The sequence below is a fragment of the Acinonyx jubatus genome, chromosome A1 (genome assembly GCF_027475565.1).
Source record: "Acinonyx jubatus isolate Ajub_Pintada_27869175 chromosome A1, VMU_Ajub_asm_v1.0, whole genome shotgun sequence".
Lineage (NCBI taxonomy): Eukaryota > Metazoa > Chordata > Mammalia > Carnivora > Felidae > Acinonyx > Acinonyx jubatus.
In genome coordinates, this window is record NC_069380.1 from 103,283,684 (window position 1) to 103,305,444 (window position 21,761).

Genomic DNA, 21,761 nt, shown 5'->3' on the forward strand with positions numbered 1-21,761 from the left:
TCTTTTTCCATGTTTCTTCCTGATTCAGAAAAGCATGAGGACCTCTGCAGGGGTTCTCTTCTGTCTAGTACTCTCCTTCCCATGGCCAGCTCCTTCTTGGCCACACCTCTACTCAAAGATCATTCTTCAGAGAGGACTTCACGAATCACCATGCACTCTCTCACCACGTTACTCTTCACAACAACTTGTTTCTTTCTTTATAACTTTTATCACCATCAGAAATAACCTTTTTATTCATTTGTTTATCCCATGTCTTTCTCCCCAGCAGGTAAGCTCTCTTAGTACATAATAACATTCTCCTGGCGTGTTCACAGTTATAAAATTCCCGCTTCCTGAAATACTTAGTTTGTGCTTGATAAATATTAGCTGAAGAAGAATACAAATCCTCCTGACTCACAGGATCACTTTGAGTGAAAACAGGATGAGTTTAACTGAAATCCATCCCTACGTACATAAAGACCATTCACCCTGACCCTACCGGTCAAACACCGTAAAGTAATTTTTTGCCACAGACACACGGTTAGAGCAGTTGCTCTGGCATTCACAGGTGTGATTTGGCTGAAACATAAGTCACATTCAAGGGCACCCTGGAGATTTGTGACAGTCCCTGGAGGACTTAGGCCAATAGGCCAATTAATGGGCTACAATGCGTCATAAATACCATATTTGTACCTGAGACGCTGTAATTTGGTGCTGGCATTATTTAAAACAAACGCTACACATGCCGACATCAACGGTTTGAAGTTTTCCAAAAAGGAGATGAGCCGCACAGCAGGACTAGATGGCAGCGTAATTTCATATATTCACTCGCAACTTCAGATATAAGCAAAATGGGAATCATTTTGCTCTAATTATTTTAGATCATCCCTGTGCAGACGTGATCACAGCCAAATGGAGACTGCTTATCCGGAATATGAGAGGATGCTGCACGATTCTGTGGCATATGTGATCAATGTGAAGGCAGAGACAAAAGGAGACGAGATCAAGAGAGGACGGAGGACAAGAAAACAGAAATTTCTAGAAGAAATTAGTAATTGACAAGCATAGTGCCCAAAATAGAAATGATTTCTGGGAGGCAATGGTCTCATACTGTGTAGTCTGTTATCAGCAGGACCCCACCAGCCACCCCAGGTCCCTGAGCCCTGTTTCTTTTGGCTGTTTTGGGGCTCCTGGCCCTGCATCCAGTACAGTTGCTGGCATCTGACACCCTGTCTTCTGGCCTGCTGTGGGCCATAAGCTTCGAATAATGACTTCCAGCAGAAGGACAGGATCACAGGGCAAAAGGTGCCTGGACAATGGACCAAGTAAGAGCCCCATTTGGAATCTTGAACAAAAGCTGAGATTATGATGGATAATGTGAACAAGGATAACAAATCTCTATCTTGATCCCTGGGAACAGTGAGAGAGAGAGAGGGACTAGAGAGAAACCAAATTCAAAACCACGTCGTCAAAACGGGACCACATTTAAAGATCGGTGTCCCTCCGAGGGAGTGAGGGAGGATATGAGTGCAAGAACTCTCCAGGCAGAGTGTGGTGGAGGGGTTGTAGTGAAACATGAGGTACCTGTAGGACTGTGAACAGAAGGCACAGTCTCACCAGGGCCACATACCCCTGAAATAAGCAAGAACAGCGGCACTTTGAGAAAGGGGAAGATTTCTGCCGGATGGAAGAACCGTGAAGCTGTGGAAACAGAGGAACTTTTAGAGTCACAATCCCTATAGCCTGGTGTTTTGCTGCCGAAAAGGACCCCAACTATATAGGATGGCCCAGCCAACTTTGCTGACGTGCAATGCCTCTGAGCGGTGACTGGATCTGGAACCTCCCAGGGCTCCCTTTGAGCCAATGGCCTAAGTTCATGTGCTGATACCTCTTTATTTTTGTTTGAAATGTCCTGTCCTCAAATGTCAAAGGTATCCCCGTAGCATGCAAGCAATTTAGATGGTGCTGCCCACTCCCTGTGCACATTGTCTAAGCTCTTCATGATTTTCAAGATTTCAGATATGTCCTTCCTGAGCCTCCTCACATCTAGATTAGAGTCTCCCTCTGGCTGTCCAGGCCAACCCAGCCACCTGTTTTTGTCACTCCTCTGGACTGTTTGGATCTCCTTCATTGGTTACAGAGCCCTGAATATAATGAGGCAAAAATATGCCTTGGTGGGATATGAGGGGAGGGCCCTGTTTTCCACTCGCTGGCGTCGCTTCTCTTGATTATGTTCAATGTTTATAGACCGTTTTGCTACAAATACTCACAGAGCTGTCTTCAGGGAAGACATTCTTAAAGGGGTAGGGGCAACAGTTCAAATGACAAAGGTCATGACATCAAGGACTGGAATTTATGGAAGGGCAAGCAGGAGTCCGGCTGGATGCACAAAGTTGTTGTCTTGGGGGAAAACGCTTGTCCAGCTGGGAGACATACATTTTTAGCTTGAGTGATCCTGAGACATGTGCCCCCAGTATGTCCCTATGCGGAACCAAGCCAACCATGGAAGAGCCTGAGTTAATAACTAGCTCAGTCCTGTATATATGCATAACTGAATCACTGGCTCTCCCCCTCCAGACCAGCAAATCATATCCACTCTTGGGGCACCCACAGAATTATAAAGCAGCCTCCTCATGGAAGAGGGAGTTTGCAGCCAAGTGTTGAGAAATTTCACTTACTTTTCTTGTTTAAAACATTTTACGGGTGGGGTGCCTGGGTGGCTCAGTTGGTTGGGCGTCTGACCTTGGTGCAGGTCATGATCTCACCGTTCCTGAGTTCGAGCCCCACGTCGGGCTCTGTGCTGACACCTCGGAGCCTGGAGCCTGTTTTGGATTCTGTGTCTCCCTCTCTGTCTCTGCCCATCCGCCATTTGTGCTCTGTCTCTCTCTCAAAAATAAACAAACATTAAAAAAAATAAATGAAACACACACAACATTTTAAGGGTGTGGGAGACACTTTGGGAAACCCTACATGTTCCTTTGCAGTTTATGTAACTGTCTTTTCAGATCAGGGGTCTTTGACCAGGGCGCAGGGCTTTGGAAAACCTGTGACCCCCGCTTTGAGACTGTATTTGAGCACTAGACATCTGTGCATTTCAGAGGAGACAGTTCAAGCTTTTATCAAATTCTCAAACATATCTGAGGGTAAGAAATGCTATTCCAGAGCATTTCCTTTAATTGTCTTGAGACACTGCTTGGGTCCAGTTCAACTTTCTGAGCTTTGAAAAATTTAAGAATGTGGGCAGTAGGACTTGACTGGCTTCTGAGAAGCCGTAATTTTTCCTTAGACACTGGTTTAAAAAAATTGCCCTAGGGCACCAAATGTGATATTTAAAAAATTAATTGTATAGTTGCAGGGCAGCAGAATCATGAAAGCGTCCAAGTTAAATTAATGGGCTTAAAGGAAGAAAAGGATTTATATTCAGCAAAGATGGAAAAAATTCAGACAATGTAAAAAAATCAATGTGCCATATGATTTCCATACAATAAAAGATTAAAAAACAAACAGTGTTTCAGCTCATAGACTGTTATGGGGAAAAGGCAAAACTTCAAGAGGAAAAAGGACTATTGACATCTGTGTCAATCTGCCCTTTTCCTCCTTCCTAAAATGGCTGTATACACAAATAGAACATTAATATTTTATTTTATTTTATTTTATTTTATTTTATTTTAGAGAGTGAGTGGGAGAAAGGGGCAGTGGGGAGAGAGAGAGAGAGAGAGAGAGAGAGAGAGAGAGAGAGAGAGAGAACCTTAAGCGGTCTCCATGCTCAGCATGGAGCCCAATGCGAGGTTCTATCCCCCAACCCTGGGAGCGTGACCTGAACCCAAATCAAGAGTCAGATGCTGAACTGACTGAGCCACCTAGGGCCCCCCGCAAATAGAGCACTAGGCTCCTAGAACAGGGGGTACAGGGTAAGCACTAGTCAATGATAATGAGTAGGAATCATATATTAAGGAGGGTATCAGGAGAGAATCACAAATACATAAAATAATAGCAAGGACGGTTAAGATACATTTTCTATAAAGTCTGAGACTAGACCTTGCAAATGTTATGCTAAGTGAAGGAAGCCAATCACAGAGGACCACATACTGTAGGGTTCCATTTCTAGGAAATTCCCAGAATAGGCAAATCCATAGAGACATAAAATAGTTTAGTAGAATACCCTGTCACCAAATGGTACACTTTAAATGGGTGAACTGTATGGTATATGAATTACATCTCATTAAAGCTGCTTAAAAAGTCTGAGACCTGGAAAATTCCCTGGGTAAAAAATAATTTGAAGTGTCTTGTAGATTCCCCTAAAGAATCTTACTATCCCGTGCGGATTTTCGTTTGTAGGCATTTCCTTTCGCCATGCCACATCTTCATCTAATTGGGTTATTTTTCAGATAGGTATCTGTCAGGTATGTTTTCCCAACAGCTGAAAATGTGTTTATTTTGGTGAATGCAAGACTTCTGGGTTTCAACATGAGAGTCATAGATTTTAAAGCAGATACGTCAGTGTTTAGAAGGACATTAGAATGCTTTTATTCTCCCATCTCTCATGCCTTTCCCCCTGGTATCTCCTACTTTTCATGCAAAGATGAAGTCTTTGCAAGTATGAAAATAGGAAGGGTGGCATGATTTTCTAGGATGGTGGTTATTTCCTGTTCGTCTCGCAATTTCTGCTTTTACTGATTCTTCCCAGATAGAAGTTCTTAAATGCCTATAAATTCTCTTTTATAACATTCCTGCTGCAACCACCTGCCAGCATATTATATATACTATATTAGTCTATATTTTCCTCCAAGCCCCAAAAGATTTTGAACCTTGCCATTTATTCCAGCTTCCCGTTTCTAATAGTGTTGCTGGAAGTGAAGTAATGATCAAGTGATGAGTAGAAAATATTTCCTTTTCTTCTTTTTAAAGAGAGAGAGATACAGAGCAAGCAGGGGAGGGGCAGAGAGAGAGAGGGAGAGAGAGAGAGAATCCCAAGCAGGCTCCACGCTGTCAGCACAGAACCCCGATGCTGGGCTCGAACGCACCAACTGTGACATCATAACCTGAGCTGAAACCAAGAGTCGGACTCTTAACCAACTGAGCCACTCAGGCACACCTCCTTTCCTTCTTTTAATCTGAGCTCACTCTTCACAAACACATCTTACACATTTTCATAAATGGCACATCTAAGAATTAAACCCATTTTTCAGTAAACTAAAAGCTTCAGTAGAGTTTTCTCTCTCCCTCACATTATGCATATACAGTCCTAACTTTCCTCTCACATATCCGTCGCAGTGTAAATCTATCCAACTCTGTAATAATGGATTGCAAAGAAAAGTTTTATCAGACAATATCACAGGGTCCTATCTGAAGCATACAGGCAGGCTGTTGATGAGGCAGAGAAATACACAGTTAGTGAAAAATAAAGGAGGGAAGCCAAGCTACAGGACCTGACAGGGTCTTTCTTATCTTTCCCCAAATCTGCAGCACCTGTCAGGGAAGGGAAGCAAAGAATTGAGGCAATTATACAAATAATTCAAGAGAAAAGCCGGTGTTTTCCTTCATGAGTTGCAAAACCAGTTTTGCCAACCTGAAGATCTAGATGACAGTCTTTAAAGACATTTATCTCACAAATGTGGGCGACCACATTAGGAGTGATTAACCTTCACAACTGTTCATAAAAGGAGGGAAAAGGTGAACAATATTGTGTTCACCGGGCTTTCTAATGACATCTCTCTTAGGAGAAATCTCAGAAGAAATTGGTGACATAATAACTCAGTAAAACGAAGACTCAAATGTTGAAAAGGAGTAACCAGATGAGAAGAAACAAAGAAGGGGTGTGAAGTCCTTGGAAAGGAAGAAACTTTTCTAGCTCCTAATGGGTTGCTGTACCTAAGAGCTTAGACTACATCAGACTAGGGCAGAAAGAGGCACAAAGAAGGAATGCTATTCCACAATCCTGGCTCTCATTCAGAACCAGCCCAAGTCTGTTCTTCTGCTTGGTTTTACTTTAAAATATTTTTAAAAATATTTATTTATTTTTGAGAGAGAGAGAGTGCAAGTGGGGGAAGGGTACAGAGAGAGAGGGAGACACAGAATCTGAAGCAGGCTCCAGGCTCTGAGCTGACAGCACAGAGCCCAATGTAGCGCTTGAACCCATGAACTGTTAGATCATGACCTGAGCCAAAGTCGGAGGCTTAACTGACCGAGCCACCCAGGCGCCCCTGTGTGTGTGTTTTTAATAGACTTTATTTTTTAGGGCAATTTTAGGTTCATAGCAAAATTGAGTTCCCGTATGCCTCCTGCCCTCCCAACATACACAGCCTCCCCCATTATCAACATCCCCACCTGAGTGGTGCATTTGTTACAGTCAGTAACCTACATGGACACACTGTTATGGCCCAGAGTCGTCCTTTACATTAGGGTTCATTCTTAGTATTGTTCATTTTATGGGTCTGCACAAATGCAAAATGACACACACCCACCATTGTTCAGGTAAGGTTGACTGCCTTAAAAATCCTGTGTTCATCCTTCCCACCCTGTAACCGCTTTAGGTTTAATAGACAAATTCAGTGTCAAGAGGAGATCACAGCTTTAATCATCCATACAGTTAGTCTCTTAGAAAGGCTGGCAATTGGGAAGAAGCCCTTGGCTCTGTGTGTGCTTGTGCATATGCATGTCAACGAACAAGTGAGAGGGAGTACTTTTCCAGCTGAGACAGAAGAATCCAGGCATGGTGGGGACAGCACAGATGAGGGGCTGTGGAGATCTAGATTCTTCTGCCTTCTCCACTTACTGGCCCTGTGGCTGAGAGTGTTTAAGATCTCTGAAGAGGGAGGGGTACCTGAGTGGCTCAATTGGTTAAGTGTCTGACTTCGGCTCAGGTCATGATCTCCTGGTTTGTGCGTTTGAGCCCTGCGTCGGGCTCTGTGCTGACAGCTCAGAGCCTGGAGCCTGCTTCGGATGCTGTGTCTCCCTCTGTCTCTGCCCCTTGCCTGCTTGCACTCTGTCTCTCTTTCTCAAAAATAAATAAACATTAAGGAAAAAAAAAAAAGATCTCCTAAGAGGGACCTAACATCTCAGAGTCTCAGTTTCTTTACCTACAAAATGGGTTACTATCTGTTACAGGGATCATATCTTTATACGGATGCGGACTTTGAAATAAGAAGGGTATAGAAACGGTATTGGCATAGCATAGTTCCCTTTCCCTTAAAAAAGGGGAAATAATTTAATAAGAAGAAAACTCTGGGAGGTGAACACCGTCGGGACAGAAACAGGTGGACTCAAAGTGAAATCAATTAATGCCCCTGTATTTGGGTGTCACGTCAAGATCTGTGCCTATTCTGAAAAAAACAAATTTTTGGTGACAACGGGCAGAGAACAGGCTATCACTCTGAATGAACAGCCACTGATCTCCCACTTCCTAACAGAAGACCCTTCTCCACTTTGCTCATTCGAGTACAATTGTCCATCAGGCAGCATTTAACTATAATCATGTACCGCTTGCGATATTTCACACCATTATTTGTTTAATAATGCGTATTCTTTCTTTGGAGTTATTGACACTTAAAACTGAAGAGACCAGAGCAGGGGCTGGCAGGAGCCCTCGGCAGGGTGGCTGTGTTCATATAGTCTAACTCTGCATCTGAAACCTGGGCCAGGGGGTACGCAATCAATGTCTCCTTTCCGTTCAAGCTGGTGCCTCTTACTCCCGCCCGGGAGCTAAATGCGCCTTGTTATTTTGGCAGACCTTAGGGACAGATGATGACCACCAGCTTTAGTCATTCAGTGACATCGTGTTGCTCCTCTCTCAGACTCCCCTTTATGCAGCTCTGCTGCCGGCTGCCCCGGGACATTTTCACCTCCACCCACCACCACTCTGAACTCCCACGGAATAACTTCTAATCACATGCCTTTGAAAGAAGCGGACCTCTCAGTGGCTAACGCTGGCTGGGCTAGTTGTTCTCACGTTTGAAGTTAGCTAAAAGGGTCCAGAATCTCATGGGCTTATCAGTCTCCTTTTGTTTACTTCCTCTTATTCTTGGCCCAGATGTGTTTAAGGAAAACCTGGCTCCCTTTTCTCCTGTGTTTGAGAACACCTAAGGGGGAATTCGTGAAGACTACAGACATTTTCTCTCTGCACCCCCCCCCCACCCCCGCAAAGAAGCTGTTCCTTCGAAAGGTGTGTTGCTCTCAAAACGCTAAGGTTTGTTAATTCTAGGTGGTGGAGGCACATCTGTTTGACACGTTATTCTTTGTCCTCCTTTGGATTTTTTTTTTAAAAACACAGAATTAAAACTAAAAAGTTGGGCGAAGCAACTCTTGGTGTTTTGCCTCTTTCTGTCTCGGCTTCTTGAGGTCCTCAGTGAGCCAGTGCAAGGGAGCAGGGCTGGACCGACAGAGGTCCTCTTGCGAACATGGATGCTAATTTGTATTTCAAACCGAGTTCACTGCGAGGATCAGTACAATTTAAAATAATAGAATCTGGTCATGTAATTCTTTTTATGCATGGCGCTGGATTTTCCCTCCAAATTAATCCTGTACCAGCAGTGGATGGGCTGAAAACACAGGCACCAAGCACTTAGCTCACTTCCATCTGGCACGGCCATGTGAACACTTCGGTTGGCTTGCTTTTTTAATGAAGTGATTTCTAATGAAGCAAGCTGTGAATTTAATAGCTACCTTAAAACAGCTTCTTTGTAACTAAGCTTTAAGTAAAGAAGCAACTGCCAAATTAGCCACCGACACCAAGAGGAAAGTTCAAGACAGAACAGCCACAAGGTGGAGGATTTCAGGCTGAGGTCATCTGGGATGTCATCTCAACTGCTGGCACCAGAGATGGTGTCCCAAGCCTGTGTGCAGGCTGGTGGCCCATCCAGAGACCTTAACCAGAGGTTAAGGAAGCGCCTGGCCAATGCTAACGGTGGCTGCAGGGGTAAGGTATCTGAACTGTTGTTATCCTGACCCCTCCCAGGCTGGTACACCGTCTCTCCGTGGTTCATTTGCTGTGTGATTCTGAACCAGCCACTTCAGCTCACTTATAATGTGGGCACAACAGAAGGGATGTCCTTGAGGTCGGTCTCTACTACCCAGAAAGAAAGATGCTGGTAGAAAAAACTGCACACAGAAAACTCTTAAAGGTGGGAGAAATCACCCAGTTTCGCAATCAAAGGTAAATGGCAGGCAGATAATGCAAGGGGGCGAAGAGGGCCGGGTGGGTACGAGCAAGAGGTAAGGCCCGGGTGAACTGCAATCACTCATCAGATCTAGGGATATTCAAATTCCTTTATAAAAAAGGTGTAGGAGCGCCTGGGTGGCTCAGGCAGTTAAGCAAGACTCGGTTTTGGCTTGGGTCATGGTCTCGCGGTTTTGTGGGTTCAGTCCCCACAGTGGGCTCTGTGCTCCTGGCGTAGAGCCTACTTGGGATTCTCTCTCTTCTCCCTCTCTGCCCCTCCCCCGATCATGCTGTTTCTGTCTCTCTTTATATAAATAAAGAAACCCCAAAAAGATTCTTTAAAAAAAAAAAGTGTTGATTGACAGCACACCTGAGCAAGCCAGTGTGTGAGCTCTGCTTTTCTTGACTGGGGTGGAAGCTAAGGCATAAAGATGAGCCATGACTTGTCCAAGGTCTCCCTGCACATTGTGAGTGGCCAGCCCAACATGGGTTACAGAGACGGGACATTAAGCCCCGCTTGGCAAGGTCACTGGCATGGATTTCTCAGTGGGAGGGCCTCCGCTCTGTTGTCCACAACATATACACAGGTTCCTCAACACAGTCCCCTTTCTGGTAACGGATACTTCCTTGTCTTTTGCGCTATGGGTCCTTCCTCTGCTTTGTGAGGCCTTAGCCTCATCTGGAGTGGTTGAGAGAGTTACCGCACATTAGGAGGGGCCCAGTAAGCTGGGGGGCAGAGCAGGGGGAACCCACGCTCACCTGTCCTGAGCTCAGGTGGTGGCATCAGCCTGGGAGTGAGTGTGAGAAGTGGGAACTTCTTGGGGCACCTGGGTGGCTCAGTCAGTTAAGCATCTGACTCTTGGTTTCGGCTCAGGTCATGATCTCACAGTCGGTGAGTTCAAGCTCCAGGCACCTGACAGTGTGGAGCCTGCCTGGGGTTCTCTCTCTCCCTCTCTTTCTGCCCCTCCCCTACTCGTTCTTGCTGTCTCTCTCAAAATGAATAAACTTTTTTTTTTAAAGCAGTCTCCATTCTAATTTTTTTTTTTTTTAACATTTATTTATTTTTGGAAGACAGAGACAGGGTGTGAGCCAGGGAGGGGCAGAGACAGAGGGAGACACAGAATCTGAAGCAGGCTCTAGGCTCTGAGCTGTCAGCACAAAGCCTGAGATGGGGCTCGAACTCTCGAACCGTGAGATCATGACCTGAGCTGAAGTCAGACACTTAACCACTGAGCCACCCAGGCGCCCCTCGAAATGAATACGCTTAAAAAAACCAAAAAAGAAGTGGGAACTTCTGTGGTTTCAACCGAAGTCCTTCCCTCCCACTTTACAGATGCCAGCATACGACCTTGTCGTCCATTTTGTCCCTCCAGAACAGGACACAGAGTAGGAGAGAGAAGTCTGAGGGCAGTGCATGAGACCGGCTCACTTCTTCCTCGCCGAGGGATTGTGACCTAATGCAACCATGGTAAATCTATGTCTTCCTCTATCCAAGGGTCAATATGGGCTTTTCTCCCCAAGCCTGAATTTTTCCCATTCGGCCTGATCCACCCTACTCCTGACCCTTTCTAACTTGGGCCAGCACTCTCCTGCTGAGTCCTGGAGTGCATGTTCTCCCCTCACTGGCCACCTGGTCACCATGCACACAGGGCTGCAATTGCCTGTCCTTCCTCAAAACCCGATTTAGGACCAACGACTGAGCAGGAGCCAGGATTGGTCAGAATCTTCTCACGTGCCCTGTAGCTCAAAGCTGTGTCACTAGCGTGTCTTGTGTAAGATCTTGTCCTGCTGTGTAAAGACGTGGTGTCACTTTCTTTGATTTACAACCATAGGCCAAAAGTATGAAAAAAGTTTGCAAGTGGGGGGAGGGGAGGTTCTCTGTTCTTGCATTTATTTAATGAGCAGACACCTCCTGACTGCCTATCACGTATAGCGATCATGGTCCAGCCACCTCCCTTACCAGGCTGCGCTCACGAATTGGCATGAAGAGGGGAGCATGCCTGCCTGCCTTCAAGGGATGGATTAGGTCGTACGCGTGCCTGGGAAGCGCCTTTAATCCCTTTATATCTCCTATGGTGTCATTCCCTAATTACCCCGATGCTAAAAAGGTTTGCTAATGAATATGAACACTCAGAAACCAAAAGCTCATCCATTCAATACATAGTTGTATCGAAAATCGCCAAGCAATGTCACTGCCTAAGTATGATACATACATATTCAGAGGGTTTGAGGGAAGTCTTAAATCTAGTAAATAGCAAATGCCAAGGTACAAAGTGGTTTCTCCCCAGCAGTCCAACTCTGCTTCCTGCTGTGTAGCTGGAGATTATACTGAATCCAGGGCACTCTTTAGAAGCATTTTCCTCAAATGACTTAAATATATATGTGTGTGTGTGTGTGTGTGTGTGTGTGTGTGTATATATATATGATAAATAAAAAGTTTGGGAGAAAAAAAAAAACCCCTTAATCCTCCTCTCCCTAGCTTTACATCCCACTGTTCTGAGTAACTGATCTGTGTGAAAACATTATCGGTCTCATTGTAGCTAACCCTCTGAGTCACAGGGAACAGCTTTTAAATTGTTCATACAGTTCTTATCAATCAGCTGGGTCTGTGTAAAGGAACTAGAAGTATGGAAACCTAATCACTCCCTCTGTGAAAAATCACCATGTCTCCTTGATCAGAGGAAGATCAGAGCGCAGAAAGCCTCCTCCCCCCACCCCGCACCCCCCAGATTTGCACCATTTCCTGGCTATTTCATTTTAATCAGGACGTTGCTGAGCTGATCTATTACTTCATAAGTCCCCTGGGAAAGCATGGGTGTTACGGATACATGTCTCAGGAAAGCCCAGTGCCAGATACTCCCATCAGTGGAAACTCATGTTGCAAGCGTGCTGTTTGCACGTAATAAGATGGGTTTCCTTGGCAAACTGCTCAATCAGATACACAATCACAGTGGTAGTCGGGAGTCAAGGCACACGTTTTTGGGAAAGCATCATGGTACTTTTATTGGGTTTCTGTATTCTTCCCTTTGTTATAAAAGAATGGCATCAGAGTTCAATTTACAGAGAGAAATGAGGAAAACTAAAAATGAGCAGGAAGGAGCCCATAAAACCACCCAGGCTGGTCATTCAGTGAATCCTTTTATGGTTAGTGGATGTCTATTTACTGCGTTCTACCAGGTCATTATTCTTGGGGATACTTTATCTGACAAATTGCCACTGGGTAAAATTTCCATCATCGATGAAAAATACGTAGCCTTTATAAGACAGAAGTACTAGCTGTGGACGTGTGAAATGTGTCTTATCTGCTCTTCCTTTTTGCTACGTGCAGTTTGAACGCTTCCCTTTCAAGCTTTGGCTGATTGACACAGACCTGAAGAGATTTACATAAGCTGGACTGGAGGAAATTCACCCATATCCAAATAAACCAGATGATCACAGTGTAGTTCTCTTGTTATACTGGCTTACTTAGCAGGAAAAAAAAAAAAAAATTAGGATATAATACTGGCAGTGATTTTACCAGAGGAGACTAAATGATTTGGTCTGGCCGTGGAGGTAGGAAGGTTAGTAGATGGGCACACACAGAGTCACCTTATTGAGTTATAAATCAAGTACCATGAAATGCTCTCATTTTTAAGTGTGGGATATAGCTTTTGAATGTATTCATAGAGACCAAGGATATAATGGAGAGCCCCCAGTTCATTGTCCTGCAGCTCTGAGAAACTGAGGCATGCCACACAGATGGACAGTGGCTAAATGGGGAGGTGATACCCACTTTGGAGGTGCTAATGAGAACCAGTCCATTGATTTTGGCCATGATGGGTAGAAACTCGTAGACAGAAACTTTGGGTTTCTGATCGGTTACAAATGAACATCCAGCTGCTGGGTGCGGAGAGTGCAGGAAAGGAATGGATGGGGCAGTGTCTTCTCAACAGTGGAGATATGGAGGATGAGGTTTACTTTGAAGGAAGGACTGGGGGAGTTTATGGAAGAGTGTGAGAGTCTGAGGTGTGACAGTGATTCTGACCACTGCTAACCCCTGGGTGCTGACAAATAACATTTATAAATGACTTTTTCAACCACTTCCTCTAGCAAACAAGAAGCTGTTATTATTATGTTGATTTTGAAATTCACTGTTACAGAATTTTCGTGCCTTAATGAGAAGGCAGATCCAACTGGTACGTAATGATTAACGCAATTGGAAGAGTGCAAACAAGAAATAAAGTAAAGCTACTCCGAATGCTTAACCCCAATAGGCAGGTTTTGCTGATTTTCCAGAAAAAAAATTCATGGTTATCTCGAGATAAAAATATTAAGCAAAGCTCAGTGTGGATAAGCCTGCCCTTTGGTAAGAGAGGAAAAGTCAATTAGTAATGTCATTTGTTTAAAACTATGCCTGCACCTGGTTCTCATTTGTCCTCCAGCTGAGAAACCAAAGACAACTTCTTTTTATTGCTTGTGGTCAAACAGCAAGTTCATTTTGCCATGGGATGATCAAACGGCCAGCCTCCCCCGGCTTGAGAAGGTTTGCCTTTCACTTTCAACTTGTTCAATCATCATTAACTCTGAAAAATGTCACATTCCATTTGTGCAATGAAAATTTCACCACTGGTGACCGTTGGGGTGAAGTTTTTGTAGGCATGGCCCTAAATCTTACAGAGCACCTCACACATTCTCAAGGTCATTTGCCCTGTTTCCTTGTTTAATGACAGTTGCCTAAGATCCCAGAGTCTGTGGCCAAGCATAGGCCACTTTGAAGAACCTTTGTGTATAGGTACATGTTTCTGTCTCTGAGATGGAAGGGGTTCACTGGGTGATTCGATGCAGGCAATTTAGCTGAGAAAAACCAAGATGTGTGCATGTGAAATGCACACGTGTGCACACACACACATACACACACACATACACACACTGGGGTTTTTACCAAGTGAAAGTAAGAGTCTTCTTTACCGGGGAGAGACCAGTCAAGACCACTGGATGCACAGCCCTTTTAAAGCAGAGTTGTTTTTTTTGTTTGTTTGGGTTTTTTTTTGTTTTTGGTTTTTAACTCTGGGAAGTTAGCTTCCCTGGGGAAGCCGCAATACCAACTTAGGGAGGTTCCAGAAAGTTTCTGGAAAGGACAAGTAGGCTTCTTTTTTAACTTTTGCCTTCGGGCTTGAGAAATCTTCCACCTCCCTTGTTTATTATTTAATTATGTACCTCCCCATGCACCTTCTGCAGAGAAGTTCTGGAATGTAAATCCCAGTGAACGTGGCATGGGGCCAGATCCCTGACAGGCACTCTACAAATATGAATTTCTGAGAGTGGATGTCAAGCAGCAAGGCTGCTAAATTAAGAGGTCACTTGATCCAGAGTCTTAAAGCATAGGGTGAATTGAGGCAAGTCCAATAAATTTTACGCCGTTTGGCAAGTAAGTCATTGCTAAAACAGGCCCCAGTTACAGGTCCTGATTAAATTCTCAAGGTCAAACCCAAGAGCATGTACATACAGAGTTCTCCAGAGCCTTAAGTGCTGAGGCGCTAACATACTGTTTTAAATAGTCTCTGAGAAGGGCGTCTTGATTTCTAGCTCTAGCTTAATGCCCAAGTTTCGCTGGGTCAGCTGCTGAAATAAAGAGTGGGTTATCAGCGGGTCTGGATTATAGGCACATAATCTTGATCTTGGTCTCTCTCAATTAGCTCCAGCTCATAATATATTGGAATAGTTATTATTGCTAACATCCAATTTTTAACTGTCTAATAGACATTGAGGGTAGGAGAGAGGGCAAAATAGTCTAGTGATATTTTCCACTTCCCCTAGCTAATGCATAGACCAGACCCTTGGTCTAACGTAGAAATGTGTGGCTCCTAAAATATGAAAGAGTGTCCTGCCATTTTAATAGCTGGGTTGAAATGCCTTCCTTTTAAGAAAAGAGATTCCAATATTAGGTTATTAACTGAAAAAAGCTTGTGTATAATTTCCTAAGAGAGATTTTTTTTTTTTATTCAAACACTTGGATATGTACTTGGTATTCTTCTAAGTGCTTTAGAAACCTTAATTCATGTAATCCTCATAGTAATTTCAAGAGGTAAAGTTACTTACCTAAGGTCATGGCACTACTCAAATCTAGGAAGTCTGGGTCTGTATCCATTATACTATGCAGCTATATTTTTTCATAGAGACCTCGCAGAGTATGCAAGCCAAATGCCCACGTATCTGTTGCTTCAACTGGGGCAGAGGGTATGCAAAGCGAAAGTATTGTCTCACTTCTCAGGAACGGGAAAATGGACAGCAACTTTATAAACTTCCCCCTTCTCCTCACACCGCTTTCCCATCTCCTGTCTCCACTTCATGGAGATCACTTTTCTACTGTCGGCTCCAGAGTGAGCTCGTGAGCCGTTTCTGTCTGTGTAACACACACACATGCACACGCACACACACACTTACACATTGCTCCCGCTGTGCTTCATTGAGCTGCGTGGGGTTTGTGATCTGGGCATCAAAGCAGACATCATTTGCTCATTAGAGCTAAGTTTTCAGGACGTGCCCCAATTACTGACCTCCACTAACGGCCTGGGTTTGCGCTCGACTGCAAACTTGAAGTGGCAGAGTTCACAGTAGCTGGTGTTTGAGGATGACAGCCAGTGCTCCAGGCAGCTCCGATGAATTGTCCCCAAGGTCCCTGTGCATTCGCAGGGAGAGAGCAAGTCCTCTTGGCTGCTGCCCTCGTGGCAGATTCTGCACATCGGCCGGTCATTGAAGGGGCTGCAAGAGAAGGAGGGGGGCCTGCTGGTCACCAGGCTGGAGACCATCACCAAGAGGATGGTCCTCTGGCTCTGTGTCCCTCAGACCCTCCCCAGTGGCAGCTGCTCCAACAGACGCTTGCTTTCAAACCCTAGATGTACGCTCTGTGTACATGGGGGGAGAGGGGGTCCTTGGGCATCTCCCTTCGCCAATATAAAGAAGCAGGGGATGGCCCGGGACCAAAAGTGGGTGAAAGCGAGCAGTGTGTTATTTTTGTCTTGGACGTGAATGTTGTTCAGGCAGACTCCCGATCGAAAAATAAAAACTACTCCTCACCCTTAAAAACAGAAATTGTTTTGAAAAGACACCAACTGTAGTTTCCAGGCAAACTTCGTCTTTTGAATCAAGCCAGGACACTTGGAAAAACTCACGGGTTCTTTTCCTTTCTTCTTCCGTAAGGGTGGGAGAATGAGGGGTGGGAAGTTAACTGGCAGCCAGCTCTCAAGCTGTTGCACAGAACTGAGGTCTGAGCCAGAGCCGTGAGCTGAGCGGCAGGTGATCCTTTGAGCTTTCCTAGGATGCTAAGGATACTAAGCTCAACACAAGTAATGGGTGTGTCTCACAGAGGTGGCCTGAGTCTAGAGCTCTGCCATGAATTTAGAAAAAACAGCCCTGCGCATTTCTTGAAGGCACACGGTGTGGTGGTTCCTGAGGCAGGTTCTGGAGTGGTGCCTGGGCCTGAACCCCAGCTCTGGTGCCTACCCACACTGGCTAATTTGGTGCGATTAATGTCATGTCTCTGTATGTTAGTTTCCTCATCTCTAAGACAGGCACAAAGAATGGTGCCTTCCTCTTTTTTTTTTTTTAATATGAAATTTATTGTCAAGTTGGTTTCCATACCCAGTGCTCATCCCAACAGGTGCCCTCCTCAATACCCATCACCCACCCTCCCTTCCCTCCCACCCCCCATCAACCTTCAGATTGTTCTCAGTTTTTAAGAGTCTCTTATGGTTTGGCTCCCTCCCTCTCTAACTACTTTTTTTCCTTCCCCTCCCCCATGGTCTTCTGTTAAGGTTCTCGGGATCCACCTAAGAGTGAAAACATATGGTATCTGTCTTTCTCTGTATGGCTTATTTCACTTAGCATCACACTCTCCAGTTCCATCCACGTTGCTACAAAACGCCATAGTTCATTCTTTCTCATTGCCAAGTAGTATTCCATTGTGTATATAAACTATAATTTCTTTATCCATTCATCAGTTGATGGACATTTAGGCTCTTTCCATCATTTGGCTATTGTTGAGAGTGCTGCTATCAACATTGGGGTACAAGTGCCCCTAGGCATCAGCACTCCTGTATCCCTTGGGTAAATTCCTAGCAGTGCTATTGCTGGGTCATAGGGTAGATCTATTTTTAATTTTTTGAGGAACCTCCACACTGTTTTCCAGAGCGGCTGCACAAATGGTGTCTTCCTCTTGTGTGACTGTGAGGAGAAGTGACAGTTCAAATCAGAAGCTTAGAATAGGGACCAGCCTGTAGTACATGCGTAGTTAGTGGTAACTATTTCTGCTCGCAGAAAAACTCAGGTCAGGAAAAGTCCAATGACACGGCCCTCATCAGGGAAGTTAGTAGCCAATGGAGGGCTCAAACTGACATGGCCTCACCTCCCAGTGCACACTGTGTCTTTGTGAGAGGACCATTCCTTTCTGATGGACATATTCTTATGTTGCTTCTCATATTTTTCTTTACTGGGCATTAGGTTTTAAACTATGTTATCACTGTATGTGCCAACCTGAAGAACAGCCTCTGCACCGGTCCTTGCCCAACCTAGACCCATCCCTTTCTTTGACACCATCTTTGGTCCAAATGGAAATGGCCATGGAAGTAACTGCTGTTTCCCAAAGACCTTTCTGGGATGATCCTGGGAACCAGTGAAGGCTTAAAAGAGGAAAAAAATCTTCCCACTTGCCCAGAAGTGGGATCCACTCATGCTCAGGGCTGAGAGAAAGAAGTTTAAGGAGTAGAGTTGACTTTGTCTCTGACTATTCCTGGCCTCCTTCATTCCCACTGAGCCAAATGCACGTGAAAGTCGAAAATCGTCTGGTTTACCTGAGCACCTGGTAGAACACGTGAAAATGCCTGATCTGTACGCCTGCGCGCACGCACACAGACAGACACAGACAGACAGACAGACACACACACACACACACACACACACACTCACACAACTGGCTCATAGGTCTAAGTCAAGCCTGTTCTTCTGATTAAACAAGGTGTCTGAAGGCTTCAGGGTACACCCGGTCATCTGTCTCAGTTAGCAGGTGAGCAATGGTGCTCATTGCCTCATCATATTCTGAGTCCTAAACCAATTGTTAGAAGCTTTCCAAGAGGTGGGAACATATATATTGACTTTCTTCTACTTTATCCCTTTGCTAGCTGCACAGATTGGCAGAAGGCGGTGTGTGGGGAATGTTTACAAGATGCATGAGTGTGTAAGTCTGTGTCTGGTGGCTTCTGTGTCCAGGCTGGGGTAACGGAAAACGCTGTGGTGCTACCCACAGTCCTGCTGCAGTTGCATGTGGGCCTGTATCTCTACTGTAGAGCTTGGTTGCATTCCTCAGACAAAGATAAGCAGTCAACATGTGAGTTACTGGCCCAACCTTCCAGAATCAGGAGTGGCGGTGCCGGCATCTTAGGGCAGGTCCAGTGTTGACAGGCATTTTACATTATTTGGTCAAAGTTGCACGTAACTGTTCTGCAAGAAAGCTGGAGAAGCCAAGGAGCACGTATTGGCCGGACAGCCCATGGCTCTCAGTCTGCCACCAGACAAGGGGAGCGCTCCAGGGACCAAGTGCCGGCCTGGATAAGCCATCTCGGGGCTACTCAGAGCCCACGGCTTTGTTTTGTTTCATCATCCAAGGGAGACAAGCTGTGGGGGCAGGCAGGGTATGTTGTGAAGGATCAGGGGTGAAGGGCCCATGGGGCGCAAAGGAGGGGGCGACAGAAGTGCCCCCACTCCTGAGTGGGGACATATCACAGAAGCGACTCACCCAGGAATAGTGCTCCCACCAGGCGGTGCTGATTAGCACAAGCACTAGGAAGGTCACTTCAGAAGTTTTGCCCACAAGTCTAATCACTTTGGCTTTGTCACCGGAATTCAGGTGCCTCCTTCCCTCCTTTCTAACAAAGAGCTACTTTTGTTAGCACATGGCGACAGAGAGTGTAATTTACCATAGCATTGTCCAAATAACACAGGTAAAGAAAGCCATCCTGTGTCCTGTGGGATCCTTCCCTGCCTGGCTCTCTGCAAGTGTTTTAAGTGGAGAACTCAGGAGTGTGGTTTTTAGCATTACACCCCATTGCTATAGAAACGCTGATCAGAGAACTTGTATAGTTTTTTCTTCCCTCAGCACCTCCTCTCACCTGACACGAAGCCCTGAGCACTGTTTACATTCCTTTTAGCATCCTGCATCTGACAGAGTGCTCCGGCTCAGTTACAGATTCATTCATTTAATAGCGGTACTACCTCTGGGTGGCAAGAGTCCGCACTACTGTTGACAGCAGCTGCCCGTCCTTGGCCGAAACTTGCATGACATACTGCGGCTGCCCATTCACGAGGCTGCCACAGTCGTCCACGGTCTTCACCACGGGCGCAGCCGAGCTGGTGCAGTCTGGCAGCACTTCCGGCAGGTGACTGCAGCGGCTGGTTGTCATGGTAACAGACAGCAATTACTCTGCTAATGGCTTCCACGTTCATGCAAGATTTCCATCTAGGAGAGATCAGAAAACAGTTTACTTGGGCAGGGTGGTTAATAGAAAATGGAGAGCTACGGGCCACCAACATCGCCGTGTCATCATTTAATAGGAATAACACGGGGAGCCTAGGCGTGGTGCATTATCTTGTTACCATGTAACACGTGTGTGCACACACGCAGAACCCACGAGAAACAGTGGATGTGGTTGTGAACAAGATGGCGGGCATACGTAAATAGCAGTGTACGTGAACATTTAGGATCCCGGCTCTTGGAGGCGAGAGGGCGTGATGGCTCTGGAGCCAGATCTGAAGAGGAGATAAGCGGTTCTCCTGCTCTGTGCCAGAGAAGCAATAAGTCTTTGTTGACACTCTCTCAAAGTTACTAGAATCTTTATTAAAACCGCTCGCAACTCTTTTTTTCTTGTAAGCAATTTATTTTCCATTCGGCTTCATTCTGAGATGCTAAGATTAAAAAAAGAGAGTAAGGGAAAGAAAAAAAAAAAGACTTTGGCCAAGTAGCACCTTCTAGGACAATATTTGCCAAAGTGAATCGTTCAATTAATGTACCACATTTCTGACCATTGCCATATCTGTGTCCCATAATACAATTATCTACTTAATATATCTTGACAATTAACTTCCTTTAAAAACTTAACCTATTTTAGCCTTGTCTTAAATAGTTATTCATGAGAAATGATTAGTTGGATGAGGTCGTTATATTGTTTCCTAATGGACATCACAATCAAGACATTAGAATTGAGTTTTTGTTAGTGGAATACCTAAAATCCAGGGACACTGCATCATCATAGAGGAACGCAAGAAATGATGACGAATGAGCTCTCTACAGGCTCTTAAAATCCATTCTTAGTAAAGGCCTTGCCTCCCTGACACACAGTCTGTCACAGGGCCTGCAAGGAATTCTGTCCCCGATCAGTGTGGTGGGGGCTTGAACCAGACCTCAAATTAAAAGCACCCAGATGCACCGGTGTGAGCAACCCCACCGTATCCAGTAACCGGTCTGCAGGTGATACATGAGAAACAGACATCTTTACAGAAACTTGCAGGCATTGAATCTCACCTCTAGGAATATGGCTATTTCTGCCCAGCCTGCTCATCTCAAGCTCCAGAGCCTATGACAGCCCAGACTCTATAGACAGAGGCAGGATTGGTTGACGGATGGAGTTCACATCAACAACCAGACTGGATGGTAAAGGCCCCAAATCAAAATAAATCCACCTCACAGCCCCCGAAAGATTTTTGGAATTCCTCAGTGGGTTGCTTTCTCCTAGCTGTTTCTCCTGGTTATTATACAGTACTTGACTCCTATGGGTCTGGGAAACAGGATCATCCCAACTTCCAGAACAATCTGCATCTACTGGCTGTTATTAGGATGAGAACATAGTGCTTGCAGGTGAACTTGAACTGACACTATCCCTCCCGAAAAGCACATGTCAAGGAGCCTGGCCATCAGGGGCAACTGGACAGGAACGGAATCCCCTCCTTGTGCTGAGGTGTCTGGCTGGCCTTGCTCCAGCATGTTCCTGTTCCTGTCCTTGGCCGTCACCATTGCTCTTAGTGTTTGTGATCTGGCCTGTCCTGGGAGACCTCTGGAAGCCGGAAGTGAGGACGGGGTAGTGGACAACCAGCCCTGGTCAGAGGCCCGATGTAGGGACACAGGCAGGGCTGTCCCCACATGTTGTCGTCACCTCCCTGGTGGGCTTTCCAACCACCAGGCACTGGGCAGTCAAGGACACACCCGGATAATTAGCCAGTGTGGTTTTGCTTTTTATTTTTTATTATTTTTTAAAAGTTTCTTCATTTATTTTGAGAAAGAGAGAGAGGGACTTTGAGCATGCATAGGGGAGGGGCAGAGAGAGAGGGAAACAGAATCCCGAGCAGACTCCGCGCTGTCAGCCCAGAGCCTGAAGCGCGGCCCAAACCCACGAACCATGAGATCATGACCTACGCTGAAACCAAGAGTTGGACACTTTACCAACTGAGCCACCCAGGTACCCCTGGTTTTGCTTTTTAAATAGGATTTGTTGCCTCTGTTTGTTTGTTTTTAATACTGTAAAAGCCAGAAATGTATGTTATAGAAAGTACAGAAAAGTACAAAGAAAACAACACGACTCACAGATGATCCCACCCCTTGGAT

At 45.3% G+C, this 21,761-nt stretch overlaps 1 protein-coding gene and 1 long non-coding RNA gene across 10 annotated transcripts in view; one reads left to right on the forward strand and one right to left on the reverse strand.

Moving 5' to 3' along the window:
* The window catches only part of LOC106970735 (uncharacterized), a 110,300-nt gene that overhangs the window by 41,593 nt on the left and 46,946 nt on the right, over window positions 1-21,761 (forward strand). For 7 of the 8 annotated variants that reach the window (XR_001429547.3, XR_008297446.1, XR_008297448.1 and 4 more), the window contains exon 3: window positions 10,507-10,601. This is a non-coding gene — a long non-coding RNA (uncharacterized LOC106970735). Of the gene's footprint in view, window positions 1-10,506; window positions 10,602-13,554; window positions 13,656-21,761 lie in introns of all 8 variants that reach the window. The other variant, XR_008297447.1, reaches the window with a different exon arrangement.
* Window positions 1-21,761, reverse strand: part of MARCHF3 (membrane associated ring-CH-type finger 3) — a 152,022-nt gene that overhangs the window by 21,946 nt on the left and 108,315 nt on the right. For both annotated transcript variants that reach the window (XM_015067430.3, XM_027076794.2), the window contains 2 exons: window positions 19,379-19,622; window positions 15,670-15,874 (listed from right to left, as the gene is read on the reverse strand). In XM_015067430.3, the coding sequence (XP_014922916.1) occupies window positions 15,670-15,874; window positions 19,379-19,566 (393 nt within the window). In that variant the 5' untranslated portion in view covers window positions 19,567-19,622. The remainder of the gene's footprint in view (window positions 1-15,669; window positions 15,875-19,378; window positions 19,623-21,761) is intronic.